At 40.2% G+C, this 17,313-nt stretch overlaps 1 protein-coding gene across 2 annotated transcripts in view; it reads right to left on the reverse strand.

Moving 5' to 3' along the window:
- USP13 (ubiquitin specific peptidase 13) overlaps positions 1–16,901 on the reverse strand; it is a 131,058-nt gene extending 114,157 nt beyond the window's left edge. For both annotated transcript variants that reach the window (XM_072618410.1, XM_072618409.1), the window contains exon 1: positions 16,308–16,901. In XM_072618410.1, coding sequence (XP_072474511.1) covers positions 16,308–16,886 — 579 coding nt within the window. In that variant the 5' untranslated portion in view covers positions 16,887–16,901. The remainder of the gene's footprint in view (positions 1–16,307) is intronic.
- Positions 16,902–17,313: the final 412 nt, after the last annotated feature.

The raw sequence follows: 17,313 nt of genomic DNA on the forward strand, positions 1-17,313 counted from the left end.
TGGATATATTATCCCATTTGATCTTCATAATTCTACAAGGTGGGTGCTATTATTAACCCCGTTTTGCACAAGAGAAAACTGACTCTCAGAAAGATTTAAAGACTTGGTCAAGGGTTACATAGCCAGTGAGTGTCAGGGGTAGAATTTGAAATTGGGGTGTTCCTGATCACTAACACTCCTTGCAACAGTAAAATTCTGTGGCTTTATGTTTCACTCAGTCTACCAAACCCTACCCATCTTTCAGAGTACCTCCAAGTTCCACCTAAGCTCTCCAGGACTAGACAATGCAGTGGATAGAGTGCCAGGCCTGGAGTCAGGAAGACCTGAGTTCAAATCTAACCTCAGACACTTACAGGCAGGTCACTTAATCCCGTTTATGTCAGTTTCCTTATCTGTCAAATGAACTGGAGAAAGAAATGGCAAACCATTCAATATCTTTGCCAACACACAAAAAAAAAACTCAGATGGACTAATGAAGAGTCAGACATGACTGAAACGCCAGAAAAACAACCAAAAAATGAAAATAATAGTACCTACCTTGTTATGAGAATCCAATTTAGTATAGTGCCCGGCACATAGTAGGTGTAATAAAAATGTTAGCCACTAATAGTAGGAAAAGGAGGGGGAGAGGGAGGAGTAATAAATAATAATGATGACTGATATGCATTATCTCATTTGATCCATGACATTCTAAAGTTGGGCCAACCTCTCTCATCTCAAGACACGTGCAAATTCATTAAATTCTTGCCATTGTGATTTCTTCCCCTAAAAATAGGCACAGCTCTGCATACACTCTGACAATTAAAAAACAGTCAGGAAGAACAGAAGCTGAGAGTTATGATCCAAGTTCCCACTGATTTCTCTATCTGGTGCCTTCCATCTGAGGTTATCTCCAATTCATGCTATATGTGCTTGTCTTTCCCCACCCCCTCTTTTCCCCCACCTCAAGAGCAAGGATTGTTTCTTGCCTTTCAAAAATCTGAAGTGCTCAGCAAAGTGGCTGGCACACAGCTGATGCTTAATAAATGTTCAATGATTGCATGCTAGTTTATTTGGCTTGTGTGTATGTGTTTTGTTTTTTTTTTTACCAGATGTGTGATTTCATTGCGATAGAGAACATGAAGAATTCTACTACCAGTGCAGATCAACATCAGCTCTGCATCTCACAGCCTTGGAGAGTTGCTTGGGGAACAGAATAGTAAAATGACTTGCCTAGGGTCACAACACTAGTGACTTAGGCTAGACTTGAACCCATCTTCATACTACCTCTAAAAAGCTATATTTTTAGTGTTTATTTGGGAGAGAATGCACCAAGAAAAGGTACTCCCATTTACATTTTTATTACGCTACTGACAAAAAAGCAGGTCAACCAAGAGAATATCTATGTTGCTGAAAAGTATGATTCTGAGGAGATGTTGCAGAATCAATGGATTTAAAAACTGGAAAGGACCTCAACAGTTTCATTTTTATTATTGTTAGTTATAATAATTATATTAATATAATATTGATATTGATACAATATAATAATATATTATGCTTTGCCAACTGTTATAGTAATGATAGCTAATATACTCATCATAATCATGGCTCTCATTTATGTAGCACTTTAAGGTTTACAAAGCATTTTACATACATTATATCACTTGATCGTTACAATAACTCTGAGAGGTAGGTGCTATTATTATCCCCATTTTACAGATGAGGAAATAGAAGTAGATAGTCTAAGTGACTAAAATTGGGTCACACCAGGGCTAATAGGTGTCTAAGACAACATTTGAACCGAGGTCTTTCTGACTCCCAATCCAGATTGCTATCCCCTACCTCACCCAGAATAAATTAAGCCCCAGCAAGGGGAAGATGCCTAAAGTCACACAAGTAATTGTGTCCCAAGCGTACTCACACAGGTGAGCAAGCTGGGCACAGCCAAGTGCTTCTTGGCAACATGTTATGCTAAATGCTAAAAAATATCCATTTAATGTCATGATTCACTTTTTAAAAAGTATATCCCAGGCAAAGGTCCCTGGCTATCCATTCACCTCTCCCTGGCGCACCAGGGCACCCAGACTTCATGGGATGCCAGACATGGAAAGCAGCCAGCAGCCCAAGAGTGATATGTTTGCTTAGAAAGGCTGGAAGTCACCAGCTACTATACCTCTAGTAAGATAAAAGCCCTCCACTTCTCTACACCCTGCCATTTGACCTGCTAGTGTACCTCAAACACTCCTTGGTCCTTGCTATCCACCCTGTGGCTCAATTTTTTTATATGTGTTTCCTCTCTCCACTAAAGCAAGAGCTCCTTGAGATCAAGGGTATCTTGGTTTTCTATTTGGATCCTTAGTACATTATAAACCCTTATCAAATACGTTTTTATTCACTCACCCACTGGCCAGGCTTCCAACTTTCCAAACAACATAAATCACAGGTAGCTTACCGATCATTTTCAAGATAGTGCCTGGTAGCTCAGCACAATGAGCGGAGACTTTCAGAGCTGGAAGATGCCTCAGTGGCCATTTAGTCCAATGTATATGTGGACAAGAAGCCCCTCTCTGCATCCAACATGCCTTACAAAAGTCCCCAAGACTCTGCCTGAAGACTTTCATGGGAGGGTCACTTTAATGGAAAAGCTTTGAAGTTAAAGAACCGGCTTGGGTAATCCTAAACAAGTCACTTCTCCTTCCAGGTTTCATTTTCCACATGTATAAAATGAGGGAAGTGGCCAAGACCAGTGATATCAAAGAAACAGGAGCCACTGAAACCAAGTATGAAGATTCCTGCAAGCCACAAATTGCCTTAAAAAACCACATATTAACATGATATATCATCTATTATCCTTTTTATTTGTAAAATAATAATTTTAGTTATTATTTATTTACATGATTTGTTTTTATTTGTCTATTTTAATTAATTTTCCCAATCACATTTTAATCTGGTACCCCACTCAGAAGTGTTCTAGGCTACAGATGACACCTCTGTTTTAAATGACATCTAACAGTCCTTCCAATTCAAAATCTAATTGTCTATGACTTACAAAGGGAGTCCACCTCACTTTCACACTGGCCGTGTGACCATGGACAAATGATCAGACTTTTTGGTCTCAACATTAAGTCTATGATCCTATGAAATGATTGACTTTGGAAACACAGCCTCATTCTCAGGACAAAAACTGTCTGTACTTTTCTTAAAATAATCTGGTAATTTTAGGCTAGAGAGAGGAAAACAGGACCAACTTTATTTTTTGAAGAGATTAATTAAGCTCTCTTCCACATAACAATTATGCAGATATTTGAAGAAGGCTACCATGTGCCCTTAAACTCTCCTCACTAAGTTAAACACTCCCAGTTCCTTTAACAGTTCTAGGACTTGTAGAACAGATTTCTTATTCAAATATGGATTGGACTAGATAACTCTTGAAGATCCTTTCTACTCTGAGATTCTGTGATTCAATGGATCATATATTTAGAGTTGAAAAATAATTCAAAGGCCATTAATTCACATTATCACATGCCATGATCCCAAGGCCCTTTACCATACCACAAGTCATCCTACCCAATTTATCAATGTCCATTCTAAGTGATGGGCCCAGAACTAAAAAGTCACAGAATTGCAGGGAACCTTGGATCCTAGCCTTTCTAATCCCTACTTGAATAAAAATTCCCTCTAAAACATACCCCAAAAGTGGTCATTTGGCCTCTACTTAAAGACCTCCAAGTTGGATAAGCCTGCCACCTCTTAAAGTAGTCCATTCCACCTCTGGACAGCTCAAACCATCAAAGTGTCAGGTGTTTCCTGATATCCAGCCTAAATTTGCTTCTCTGTAATTTGTCCATTGCTCCTCACTCAGTCCCTGGGGTCAAACCACAAGTCAAATCCTTCTTTGATATAGCAGTTTTTCAAATACTTGACTATAGCTATCATATATATCCCCCGATTCTTTTTTTCCAGCTAATCACCCATTTTCTTTTCAATAGATCCGCATATGGCACTGTCATTTCCACCAAGTGGCATTTGTATAGAGAGTTCCAAAGCCCATAATGTTCTCAATTATCTTAATACCCCAATAGCTGAAGTAAAATTAATGTTAATTCACTTTAATTTGACTATATATGTGTATTGACACAGCTATTTTATATTTGTACATCAAAAGAGGCATAGAAGATATCATGAAAAATATATAGGAATATAAGATATGATGGATCACAAAGCAAGAGTAAAGGATACACAATAGGTACTCTATGTGTTCTACTGGTACCTACACAATGTTAAGTGATTTCCAACAGGGGAGGGAGTTCCCCCAAGTAGAGGATTTACTAGAGAACATGGAGCAGAACTACCCAGGAATGGCAAATATGGATGGGTTGTGATTTGCATCACTGAACAGACTACCTGCATCAAGGAAATCCTAGGTCTATCAAAGTTCTGGAGTTTGGAGAAAAGGAAAAGTGAATCTTGAGATCAAGTAGTGATGACGTGTCAAAACTCCTGAAAAACTAAGATTCACTATTTTAAAGTCACTTTTTTAGAGAATGAGCTAGAAGCAATGTATGAAAGTTGTAGAGAAGCAAATATAAGCTTGATGTTAGGGGAAACTATTATTAACAATTAGAGGGGAACAAGAGTAGAACAGGCAGCCTCAGATTCCCCCTTAATAAAGCTGTTCATGCAAAGGCTGGATGATCACTAGTTGAGGGTCTTGTAGAATCAATCGATTTCTTATTAAAATATGGATTGGACTAGATGACTCTTGAAGACTCTTTCTATGCTGAGATTCTGTGATTCAAGGGATCATATATTTAGAGCTGAAAAAGAATTCAAAGGCCAACCACATCCCTTGCCCATCAATTGGAGGATGATGAACAAGTTATGGTACGTGACTGTGGTGGAATACTATTGTAGTATAAGAAAGGATGAGCAGGATGTTCTCAGAAAACCTGGAAAGACTTGCATAGGCTGATGCAAAGTGAAGTATACTGTGTACAGAATTACAGTAATACTGTATAATGATCAATTGTGAATGACAGCTATTCCCAGCAATACAATGATCCAAGACAACCCTGAAGGACTTATCATGAAAAATGCTATCCATTCCAGAGAAAGAAATGATGGTGTCTGAATACACACTCAAGCATACTTTTTTTTTTTAGTTTTTTGTCTATGTTTTCTTTCACAACATGACTATTATGGATATGTTTTGCATGACTACACATGTGTAACCTATATTAAGTTACTTGCCTTCTCAATGTAGGGGAGGAATGGAGAGAATTTGGAACTCAAAGTTTTAGAAATAAATGTTAAAAATTGTTCTTACATGTAACTGGGGGAAAATAAAATACTAAATAAATTTTTAAAAGGAAAAAATCCAACCACATCCTTTTACTGATGATGAAATTAAGATCCAAAGAAATTAACAAGAAACTGGTATAAATCTTGGGAATTTTGACAATTATAAGTGTAAGGGTGTGCACCTTTCAGGTTTAATAATTTTGCTGACTGAAAGAAAGGAGCAAAGACAAATACAAATGTGAGACTTGTATACAAAAATAAAAGATGAGAATATTGTGGAAGGTGGTGATCAGAAGCAAAACACTTGTGAGGAGGGAAGGGGTGGGAAGTAAGAGAAAGGGCAGGGATAAAAAAGCAAAAAAATGGCATGGAGAGAGATACGCAGTTATCAGAACTATAAGCATGAATGGGATGAATTCTTCTATAAAAAGGACACAATAACAGAATGGATTAAGAAGCAGACTCCTAAAGCATGTTATTTACAAGAAATACATTTGAAGCAAAGAGATATACACAAGGTAAAGGTATGGGACTAGAACAGAATCTATTATGCTTCAGCTTAAGTAAAGAAAAGAGGAGTAGCAACCATGATCTCACACAATGCAAATACAAAAAAATAGGTCTAATTAAAAGAGATAAAGAAGGAAACTACATCTTCAAGAAAGGTACCATAGACAATGAAGTCATATCAGTACTAAACATATACACCAAATGGTATTGCATCTAAATCTTTGAAGTTGAATGAGTTACATGAGGAAATAAATAATAAAATTATAATATTAGGGGACCTCAACTTTCCCCTCTCAGAACTAGATAAATCTAACAAAGAAAAAAAAACAAAAAAAATAAAAAAAATAAGTTAAGGAGGTTAATAAAATTCAGGAAAAGTTAGATATGATAAATCTCTGGAGAAAATTAAATGGGAATAGAAACGAATGCACCCTTTTCTCAGCAGTACATGGCACCTACAGAAAAACTGACCATGTATATAAAAACCTCACAACCAAATGTAGAAAAGCAGAAATGGTAAACACATCCTTTTCAAGTCATAATGCAATAAAAATTGCATTCAATAATGGACAATGGAAAGAGAGATTAAAAATTGATTGGAAATTTAATAATCTAAGTCAAAAAACAAGTGAGTGAAAGAACAAGTTATTGAAACAATCAATAATTTCATTAAAGAAAAATGACAATAATGAGATAACGTACCAAAATTTATGGAATGCAGTCAAAGTGGTACTTAAGGGAAAATTTATATCTCTAATTGCTTTCATCCATAAAACAGAGAAAAAACAGATCAGTGAGTTGGGTATACAACTAAGAAAAATAGAAAAAGAACAAATTTTAAATCCCCAATTAAACAACAAATTAGGAATCTGAAAATCAAAGGAGAGATTAATAAAACTAAAAGTAAGAAGACAATTGAAATAATAAATAAAAGTAGAAACTGGTTTTATGAAAAAAAATCAATAAAATAGATAAGCTATTGGCTGATTTGATTTTTAAAAAGGAAAGAAGAAAACTAGATTAATAGTATTAAAAAGGAAAGGGTGAATTCACCATCCATAAAGAGGAAATTAAGACAGTTGTTAGGAGTTATTTTGCCCAATTACATGCCAATAAATTTGACAATCTAAATGGAATTGATGAATATCTAAAAAAAAATACAAATTACTCAGACTAAAAGAAGAAATAAAATACTTCCAATCTTAGAAAAAAAAATTGAACAAGCCATCAATGAACTTCCTTTAAAAAAATCCCCAGGACCAGATGGATTCACAAGCAAATTCTACCAAACATTTAATCAACAATTAACTCCAATACTATATAAACTACTTGAAAAAATAGGTGAAAGAAACCTAACAAATTCTTTTTACAATATAAATATTGCACTGATACTCAAACCAGGAAGAGCCAAAACAGAGCAAGAAAATTATAGACCAATTTTCCTAATGAATATTGATGCAAAAAAATGTAAATAGAATACTAGCAAAGAGATTACAGCAATATGTCACAAAGATCATACACTATGACCAGATGGAATTTATACCAAGAATGCAGAACTAATAATTAAGAAAATTATTAGCATGATTGACCATATCCCATAACAAAACTAACAGAAATCAAATAATTATCTCAAGAGATGCAGGAAAGCCTTTGACAAAATACAGCACCCATTCCTATTAAAAACAGTAGAGAACATAAGAATAAATGAAGCTTACCTTAAAAGTTCTATTTATCTAAAGTCATCAGCAAGCATTATATATAATGGGGATAAAGTAGAAGCTTTCCCATTACAATTAGGAGTGAAGCAAGGCTGCCTTTTATGACCTCTGTTATTTAATAATGTGCTAGAAATGTTAGCTATAGCAATAAGAATAGAAAAAGAAATTAAGGAATTAGAATAGGCGATGAGGAAAAAAGCTATCACTCTTTGCAGATGATATGATGTTGTGCTTAGAAGTCCTAGAGAATCAACTAAAAAACAACTTGAAATTATTAACAACTTTAGCAAAGTTGCACAATACAAAATAAACCCACATAAATCAACAGCATTTCTATGTTACTAACAAAGTCCAGCAGCAAGAGACAGAGAAATTCCATTTAAAATAACTGTAGATAACATAAAACACTTGTGAGTCCACCTGCCAAGACAAACCCAGGAGCTATATGAACAAAACCATAAAACACTATTCACACAAATAAAGTCAGATTTTAATCATTGGAAAAATATGAATTGCTCATTGGTAGGCCAAGCCAATATAATAAAAATTACAATTCTACTTAATCTATTTATTCCATGCCATACCAATCAAACTATCAAAAACTCATTTTACAGAACTAGAAAAATGATTTTAAAAATTCATCTGGAAGAACAAAAGCTCAAGGATATCGAGGGAATCAATGGAAAAAAGTGTGAAAGAAGGTAGTCTAGCGGTACCAGATCTCAAACTGTGGTAATGATCAAAATAATCTGATACTGGCTAAAAAATAGAGTGCTGGATCAGTGGAATAGATTACATTACAGTAAATGACTATGACAGTCTAGTATATAATAACCCAAAGAGCTAAGCTTTTGGAACAAAAACTCATTATCTGACAAGAACTGCTGGGAAAACTGGGAAACAGCATGGCAGAAACTAGGTATAGACCAACATCTTGCACTATATACCAAGATAAGGTAAAAATGAGTACATGATTTACACACCAGGGTCATGCCATAAGTAAATTAAGAGAAAATGGAACAGTTTATCTGTCAGATTTGTGGATAAAGGAAGAATTTAGGACCAAAGAAGATATAGAGATCATTACAAAATGTAAAATAGGTAATTCGGACAATATAAAATTAAAAAGTTTTTGCACAAAGCCAATGCAACCAAATTATAAGGAAAGTAGAAAACTGGGGAAAGGGGGGCAGAGTTTTGAGACAACTATCTGATAAAAGTCTCTTTTCCAAATATATAAAGAACTGAGTCAAATTTATAAAAATACAAGTCATTCTCCAATTGATAATCAAAGTATATGAACAAGCAGTTTTCAGACAAAGAACTCAAAGCTATCGGTAGTCATAAGGAAAAAATGCTCTAAATCACTATTGAGCAGGAAAATGCACATTAAAATAACTCTAAGGTATGACCTCACACCTCTCATAAGGACTAATATGACAGAAAAAGGAAAATGTTGGATGTTGGTAGGGGCTGTGGGAAACTGGGACACTAATGTATTGTCGGTAGAGTTGTAAACTGATTCAACCATTCTGGAGAGCAATTTGGAAGTATGCCCAAAGGGCTAAAAAACTGAAAAACTGTGTATAACCTTTGATCCAGCAATACCACAGCTAGATCTATATCCCAAAGACCTCCAAAGAAAGGGAAAAGGACCTATTTGTATATATAGGCTCTTTTTTGGTGACTAAGAATTGGAAATCAAAATGATGCCCATCAATTGGGGAATGGCTAAACAAGCTGTGGTTTGTAATGGAATATTATTGTGCTGTAAGAAATGACAAGCAGGATTATTTCAGAAAAACCTGGAAAGAACTGCATGAACTGATGCATAGTGAAGTGAACAGAACCAGAAGAACATTGTACACAAAAACATCAACATTGTTCAGTGATGAATTGTGAATGGCTTAGCTATTCTCAGCAGTACAATCATCCAAGACAATCTCAAAGGATTAATGATGAAGCATACTATTCACCTCTAGAGAAAGAACCGATATTGTTTGAATCCAGCCTGAAGCATGCTATTTTTCATTTTTTCTATTATTTGAGTCTTCTTGTACAAAATGACTAATATGGAAATGTTTTACATATTTGCACATGTATAATCTATATCTGATTGCTCACCACCTCAGAGAAGGGCTGTTGGAGGGAGGGAGGGATAGAATTTGGAACTCAAAATTTTAAATAAAAATGTTTTTTAAAAAAAATTAAGGAGCTGGAGAATGAACTGGCAAACCGCTCCAGTATCTTTGCCAAGAAAACCCCAAAAGAGTCAGACAGGACTGAAAAACAACTGATCACTTACCAGTTGAGTGACCCTGAGCCAAATAATTTCACCTCCCTCAGCCTCAGTTTCCTCAATTGTAAAATGAGGGAATTGGCATCCAAGACACTAGAGCTTTTTTCTCAGGCTCTAGACCACAGACCAACATCAGGACAAGAAAGCTTTGCTCACTTGAATCAACTGTACCCACTTCCAGTCCACCTTTCCCTCAACTGCCAAAGGGATCTTGCTAAATTGCAGAACTAACCATGTCATCCCACTAGTCAACCAACTCCAGTAACTGTGTCACCTTCAAGATCAAATATAAAGTCTTCTGTTTGGTTTGCAAAGCCCTTCATAACCTGGCCCCTTCCTACCTTTTCCTCTGGTATTACCTGCCATCTGTTCTGGTAAGATCTTGTATGTACCTAGTTCTTCATAGGTTGTCAGACTGTGAACTCCCAGAGGACAGGGACCATTTTTGCACCATAGGAGGTGTTTAATAAAAGCTTGATAAACTTCATGAGATCATGCCACAGCTGGTTCTTCTATTTCCAGAATCAGCACCTTCCCTCTACCCACAGGGAATTCTTGTTCAGACGTGGGTTGCTTTGGGGGGGGGGGGGAGTTACCACTAAGGTCCTTTTCCAACTCTATGAATCTGCTGGTGGAATTATGGCTGAAGAAATCTCAGCAATCCATGTCCACCAAAAACAGGGACGAAGAATTGATCAGTTCTCTGATCAATCTCAGAACTGTTTAGAGAAAGAGGTGGAATTTCAGTAAGTGTTTAAATGGAGAGGGAAAATCTTTAGAAGGCTAGAAAAGGGGAGAAAATCATGTCCAGGATGGAGAAGGGGGAACTACAGGCACTTAGAAGAATCGTGTTTGGTGGAGAGGATTCTTGCTTAATGACAACCACTGATCAAGCTGATATCACACTCTCTCCCAAAGTCAGGGTCACTCAGCCAGTTTTATAAGCTTGGTGGCTTTCAGGGGGCCTTGGACTTAGAGTCAGGAAATCTTGAGTTCAAATCGAGTCTGAGACACAATATGACACCTGGGCAAATGACTTAAATTCTCTGTGCCTCAGTTTCCTCATCTGTAAAATGATAATAATAGTACCTATCTTCCAGGGTTGCTGTGAGCATAAAATGAGATAATATTTGTAAAGCGCTTTGCAAATTTTAAAGTGTTATATATAAATACTAGCTAGTAATAGTAGTAGCAGCAGCAGCAGTAGCAGTAGTAAGAAGAATAATAAATAATAGCATGGCACAAGTCTCTCCTATTAGCTCATAAAATTGAGAGTGACGTCTGAAAGCAGAAACAGCTATGTACACGCTTAAGGAATTACAAGTTTTCTTTGGAAATAAAGCACACACACACACACACACACACTACTTCAAACTTTAATAAAATGAATTTTTCATCCCAAATTAGTACAGCTTGAAAATGAACAGGGGTAGCTGGCATAGATATAGTTTAATATGGCTATAAAAATTATTGATCTTAGTGACATTTAAACAGATTAGCCAGGCTCTTATTTAAGAAATCACAAGATGATTTGACACAAGAGACAGATCTTTGGGGAAATGGGCAACCAGTCCGAAACTGCAGTGTTCACATTCTCTAAGGTACCAGGAGGTCAAGGAAAGAGTGATGGATTTCAAATCAGAAGACTAGGGTTTGAATCCCCACTACTTCTTACCAGGCCTGCCATCTCTCTGGGCTTAGGTTTCCTTAGCAATAAAAATGAAAGAGTTGGACTAGCTCATCTTTAAGGTCCCTCCCAAACCTAAATCCTATTACCTAACCTCAAAAAAAATCCATTTCAGAGCAAGAAATTTTTATGGGAAATATGATTCCAAATAGTTCTCTAGAGTTGAAGAGTATCATAAAAAGCTTTCTTTATCAAAAAATACCTTATCAAACATTGAACTATATTAGGTACTATGCCACTTTCTTTTTCATTTTTTTTAACTGAATTGGGATTTATAGGGAACTCTCAGTCAGTAACCTTGTTCCACCAGTGTATGTCTGGTAGCTGCTCTGCAACTTCCTGGGGCAGTGAGAACTTAAGTCACTTATCCAGAGTCCCACAGCCAGAATGTCTCAAAAGCAGGGCTTGAATTTAGATATGTCTAAATCTAACACCAGTTCAAATACAGCCTTGCACACTTAACTACCTGTGTGACCCTGGACAAGTCCCTTAATCTCTATTTGTCTTAATCCACTGGACAAGGAAATGGCAAACCACTCTAGTATCTTTGCCAAGAAAACCCCATGGACAGTACTGAAGTGCTATGATTCACAGGATCACAGAGTCACTCACAACTGAATAATAACAAAATCCATTTCTCTAACCTCTCCCTCTTTACCTCTGCTTTAACAACAAAAATCTCCCTTCTCTTCCTCCTGGTCCTACAGATTAACAAAATATGTTGATTCCCCATCCTTTGCCAAAGGATGGGAAGTAAAGAGACTATGGGACATTGACAAGATCACTGTATTTGGTATCAGAAGCAGTGGGTTCAAATCTCAGCTCTACTACTTTATTAAATGTATGACCCTAGGCAACTCACTGATCATTGTCTGCCTCAGTTTCTTCATCTGTAAAATAGAGACAATAACAGTGCCAAATTTACAAAGTTAATGCGACAATCAAATGAGATAATAATTGTAAAGAGCTTAACCCAGCTCCTGGCACATAGTAGGCGCTACCTAAATGGTAGCTATTACTACTACTATTACTATTACTAGCTTGGTCTGTAGTAGATGGCTCTGGGGGCCCTTCTAGTTCCAAGCTCATATGAACAATAACAGCATTTATTATACATTTATTATATAAATAACTAGCATTTATATAGTACCTTACCATTGGTCAAGACACTTTGCGTATATTCTCTCATGGAATCCTCAAAACAACCCAATGATGACTTCAGTGCTATTATTATCCCCATTTTACAGATGAGAAAAGTAAGGTTGAGAGCGGAGGTTGCCTAGATCCACACCACTAGTAAGTGCCTGATTTGAATTTCAATTTTCCTGACTCCAAGTCTGAAGCTCTATCCACTGTGCCACCCTTGATGCTATGTTGTACTCTGAACTGAAGTCCAGCAATACTCTCCCCTCATCTTCTTGGGATCCCTAGCTCCCTTCTGATGCTCTTTCCTATAGAGAACTTTCTTGATCTCCTCAGCTGCTGGCCTTCTTCCCCTCTCCATTCATCTCGGGCAATTAATGTACCTAACTTGTATTCACTTATCTATGTACATATTCCACGCTATTCCTCAAGGTTGGGGGGGGGGCTGATTTTTGTCTCTTTGTACACCTAGTACTAGAAAGATGGTTCCTGGAATAGTAGCTGCTAAAAAGATAATTGTTGGTTTGAATTGAACATGCTTTTCTCTTGTAAACATTCTCTTTGACCAGACCAGGACAATGATTAAAATGCCTATTTCCAAGACAGCTGTTTGCTACATTGTATCATTCTAGACAATTCTGTAACATTTCTAAATGTTCCCTTTTCTCTTCTGACCACTCCACCACTTGGGTGCTGGCCCCCAGTGCCTCATGCCAGGACTGCTTGTCATGCCTGGTCTCCCTGCCTCGATTTACTCGTCAAGCTGATCTTCCTAAAGCTTGAGCCTGACCATGTCACCCTCTTAGTCAAAAACCTCAGTAGTTTTCCGGTCACCTCCAGGATCAAATATAAAATCGTCTTTGCCTTTTCAAGCCCTTCATAACCTTGCTCATTCCTACCTTTCCAGGCTTTTTACCTTCCTCCAGATATTCTTCAATCTAGTGACTGTGGCCTCCTTGCACACAACATTCCATGTCTTGGACATTTTCACTGGCTGTCCTCCAAGCCTATCCTCTCTCTCTCTCTCTCTCTCTCTCTCTCTCTCTCTCTCTCTCTCTCTCTCTCTCTCTCTCTTTCTCTCCTTTTCTCTCTTCCTCTCCCTCTCCTCTCCATCTTCCTCTTCCTCTTCTTCTCCTTATCTCCCTCTCTCTCTCTCCCTATTTCTATGTCTCTGTCTCTCCCCTCCCCCATCGTAGATTCCCTAAAGTCCAACTAAATTCCCACCCTCAGCAAGCCTTTCCCAATCCCCTCTTTAATGCTCATGCCTTCCTTCTAAAATAATCTCCAATGTATGCTGAATATATATTGTTTGTACATGGTTGTTTGCATATTGTCTCTCCCGTTAAACTAAGCTACTTCAGAGAATAGCCTGAGTTTTTTGCCTTTATTTGTATCCTAAACACTCAGCATAGTCCTAGCACAAAGCAGGAGTTTAATATATGCTTGTTAACTAACTCTTTTATTAAAAGAAACACTCCTCTGGGAGCATCCTATGGCACATTAATAGAGAAAACAGAATATTGGAAGCTGGAAAGAGCCTCAGGAGCCATCTGGTCCAGATCCTCCATTTTAACAAGTGAGTCCCAGAGAAATAAATGATTTGCCCAAGACCACATAGGTAAGAAGTGGCAGTGCTAGGATTGGAACCCAGGACCTCTGACTCCAAATCCAACTCCTTCCAATTCACCTTGCCACCAAGTTAATATTCTAAGAAATTCAGAAAGTTCTGGCGGTTTTTTTAATATTTTATAACATGTCAATAGCTTTTGCCTCATGGACATCACCATCCATCTCAACCCTTTCAGGAGCTAAGACGAGAAACACAAAAACATGGGACACAACATCTGTTATTTTAAAATATGTTGTTGATAGTAGGAAATTCTAATGGCATTCTTGGCAGTGGCCTCAGATGTCATGGTCAACAGAGTCTCAAAGATTAAGAAAGAACCACTAGCAAGTTTTCAAGGGATGGTCCTAGAAAGGCTCAGAAAGACTTCTCAAGTTTAAAATAAAATGAGCAGCTTATATGGATGGAAGGGGAAAAGTGATTTCAAGTCAGAGAACTCTAGAGGAGTCTTGGCTCTGGCCCTTGCTAGCTATGTGACAAGTCACCTAACCTTTCTAGGCCTCCGGTTCCTGTCCTGTAAAATGACAGCGCCTGGACCAAATTGGTTTTGAGTCCCTTCCAGCTTATTAGTACATTAGCCAATAAACAATTTTTAAACATCTAAGATGTTCCAAGTACTATACTAAGGACACAAAGAAAAGCCAAAAACAGTCCCTATGATCAGCCACAATCCTGTGATCTTACTCAAAAGTCATAAAAAAAAAAAAGTGACGACAGTTCACAAATTATCCGCATCCATATAAACTATTTCCGGCCTCGCTTTTCTCACTCGCAAAATAAGAGGGTTAGATTACAAGATCATTAAGCTATGATCCTATGAATTGTCCCTAGTTAGCCGGGGAGCAAAAAGTACTTTGAAACCAAAAAAAGTCTAGCAAGATGATAAGATGTCTCTGGAGTGTCCCACAAGCTGGTTTGCCTTCCCGATGACTGTATGACAAAGGTTGTCTGTCACTGCTTTGTTGCTGAGTGTAGGAGAGATACAGCCAACCCCCCCCCCCCCTCCCCAATAGGACTCCCGCCCGCTGCAGCAAGAGGGAGACCTGCTGGATGACATATGAGCTCCAAAGGGTGTGGGTAAAAATAGCCAGTCTTCAAAAAAACATGATAAACGCCACACAGCTGAGTGACTTGGGAAATGCTTTCTGACTCCTCAAAGGGGGACTCAGTTGTTTTTGGAAGGTTTTGTTTTCTTTATATTTCACACACACACACAAAAACCATGGAAATCTGAAAGCCACCAGCCAACCACTCATACTTGGCTCTGCCAACTGTAATCTACCCTTCACTTCCTCCTCTAGCCACTGAGGCCAAGATTTGGGCTAAAGTTTTTCAAATTTGGGCTGGTATGTTTCAAGCCCCAAACTTCACGTTGGGGGGGAAGGGGAGAAGGAAGTTTAGTAAAAGTAATCACGATGCACTCGAACCTTAGAACTACTTGTGCCAAGGCACTGTTTTTTCCTGTCATTCAGAAAGGAAGCAAGGGGAGGGGGGTGGAGGGGAACCACCAAAATCACGGAAGAATTCAGAACTCTGAAGGGCTGGTCCAGAGACTAGGAATCCCTAAACAGAATCGCCAGTCCCAGAAAAAGAAGGTGCTGCTTGTGTGTGTCCGGGTGCTATCCACTTCCTACAGCCCTGGGGGCCGGGGGCAGACTGTGCACTTGGGAGGGTTCATCGGGTTGGGGCCGAATTGGGAGGTGGGTGAGGGGGGCCCCAAACTCCAGCCTGGAAAGCCAACTGCAGGAAGGGCGCTAGAGTTGCTGGATCGGAAGGAGAGCTCCCGGCAGCAGCTCCCTGGCTCCCGCAGCCCAAGCTTGGGGACTTGGAGGGGCGGGTGCTCAGTTCCAAAGCTCCCCAAAGTGGATGCGCGCGGTGGGTGCACTGTGCACCATCACCAAGTGTGATCGGGGCCGGAGCGGGAGGAGGGGCGCCCCGCTGCCTGGCTCCCAGCGAGGGCTGGCTCTCTCGGGCAGAGCCCCCCACCTCTCACCCCGCGTCCACCTCCCCCCACCGCCCAGCCCGCGCCTGGCCAGCACTCACCGGAGAGTCGTAGGAGAAGGCGCACTCCGCCTTGTAGACGCGATCGCCGGACCTGGGGACGCGGATGGTGGGCATGTAAGGGACCAGTAGCTCCCCGAGGTCTCCTGCAGCCATCTTCCCGGGGCCAGGGCCAGGACCCGGGCCGCTGCCGCCGCCGGGGCCGCCGCCGGGGCTGCCGAACAGGGCGGCCCGCTGCATGCTTCCGCGCGCGCGGGAGGGCCGGAGGGAGGGCGGGCGCGGGGGCCGGGCGCGGGAGGAGGACGACGAGGACGAGGAGGCGGTGGCCGCGGTGGCACCGGCACGGGAGCGGGAGGAGGCGGAGGCAGGGCAGCGGGGCTGCGGGGCCCGGGCGGCCGAGCAGACGGGGGCAGGCGGACGGTGCGAGGCGGCCAGAGCCCGGGCGGGGCGGGGCGCGGGAGAGCAGGGAGGGGGGACCAGGCTATTTTTAATCCAATGGCGAATCGCATCACCAGCTGCAGCGGCCGCGGCGGCAGCGGCAGGAGGGGCAGGGATGGGGAGGGAAGGGGAGAGGGGGAGGAGGGGAGGAGAAAGGAGGGGAGGAGAGGGGAGGGGGCGCATCTGCTCCCCGAGCCTGGAGGAGAGGGGCGGGGGCGGAAGACAGGGGCCGCCAGGGAGGGTCAGTCCGGGAAAGGACAGGGAGCCCAAGGAGAGAAAGGTGGTGGGGAAGGAGCCGGAGAAGGAAGAGGCCACGAGGGTGGGGGCTCTCAATCCGGCCCCTTCCTCGTATGCCGGGATTGGCCTGTGAGGACTCATAGTCTAGTCTAGCCCTTTTCCTAGAGACCAAGACTGGAAGAGACTTAAGAGGCCAATTGGTCCCATTTCCCCTCCTCTCCCTCCTTTCACAGAAGAGGGAAATAAGGCCTAGAGAAGGGAAAGTGACAGAAGCAGAGCCCGGAGCTGGCAGGGACCTCAGAGGTCAGCTCGTCCACCCCCTCATTCTACAGAAGAGACAACTCCACTCTCTAAAACTCCACAGAAGAGCATC

The sequence above is a fragment of the Notamacropus eugenii genome, chromosome 6 (genome assembly GCF_028372415.1).
Source record: "Notamacropus eugenii isolate mMacEug1 chromosome 6, mMacEug1.pri_v2, whole genome shotgun sequence".
NCBI lineage: Eukaryota > Metazoa > Chordata > Mammalia > Diprotodontia > Macropodidae > Notamacropus > Notamacropus eugenii.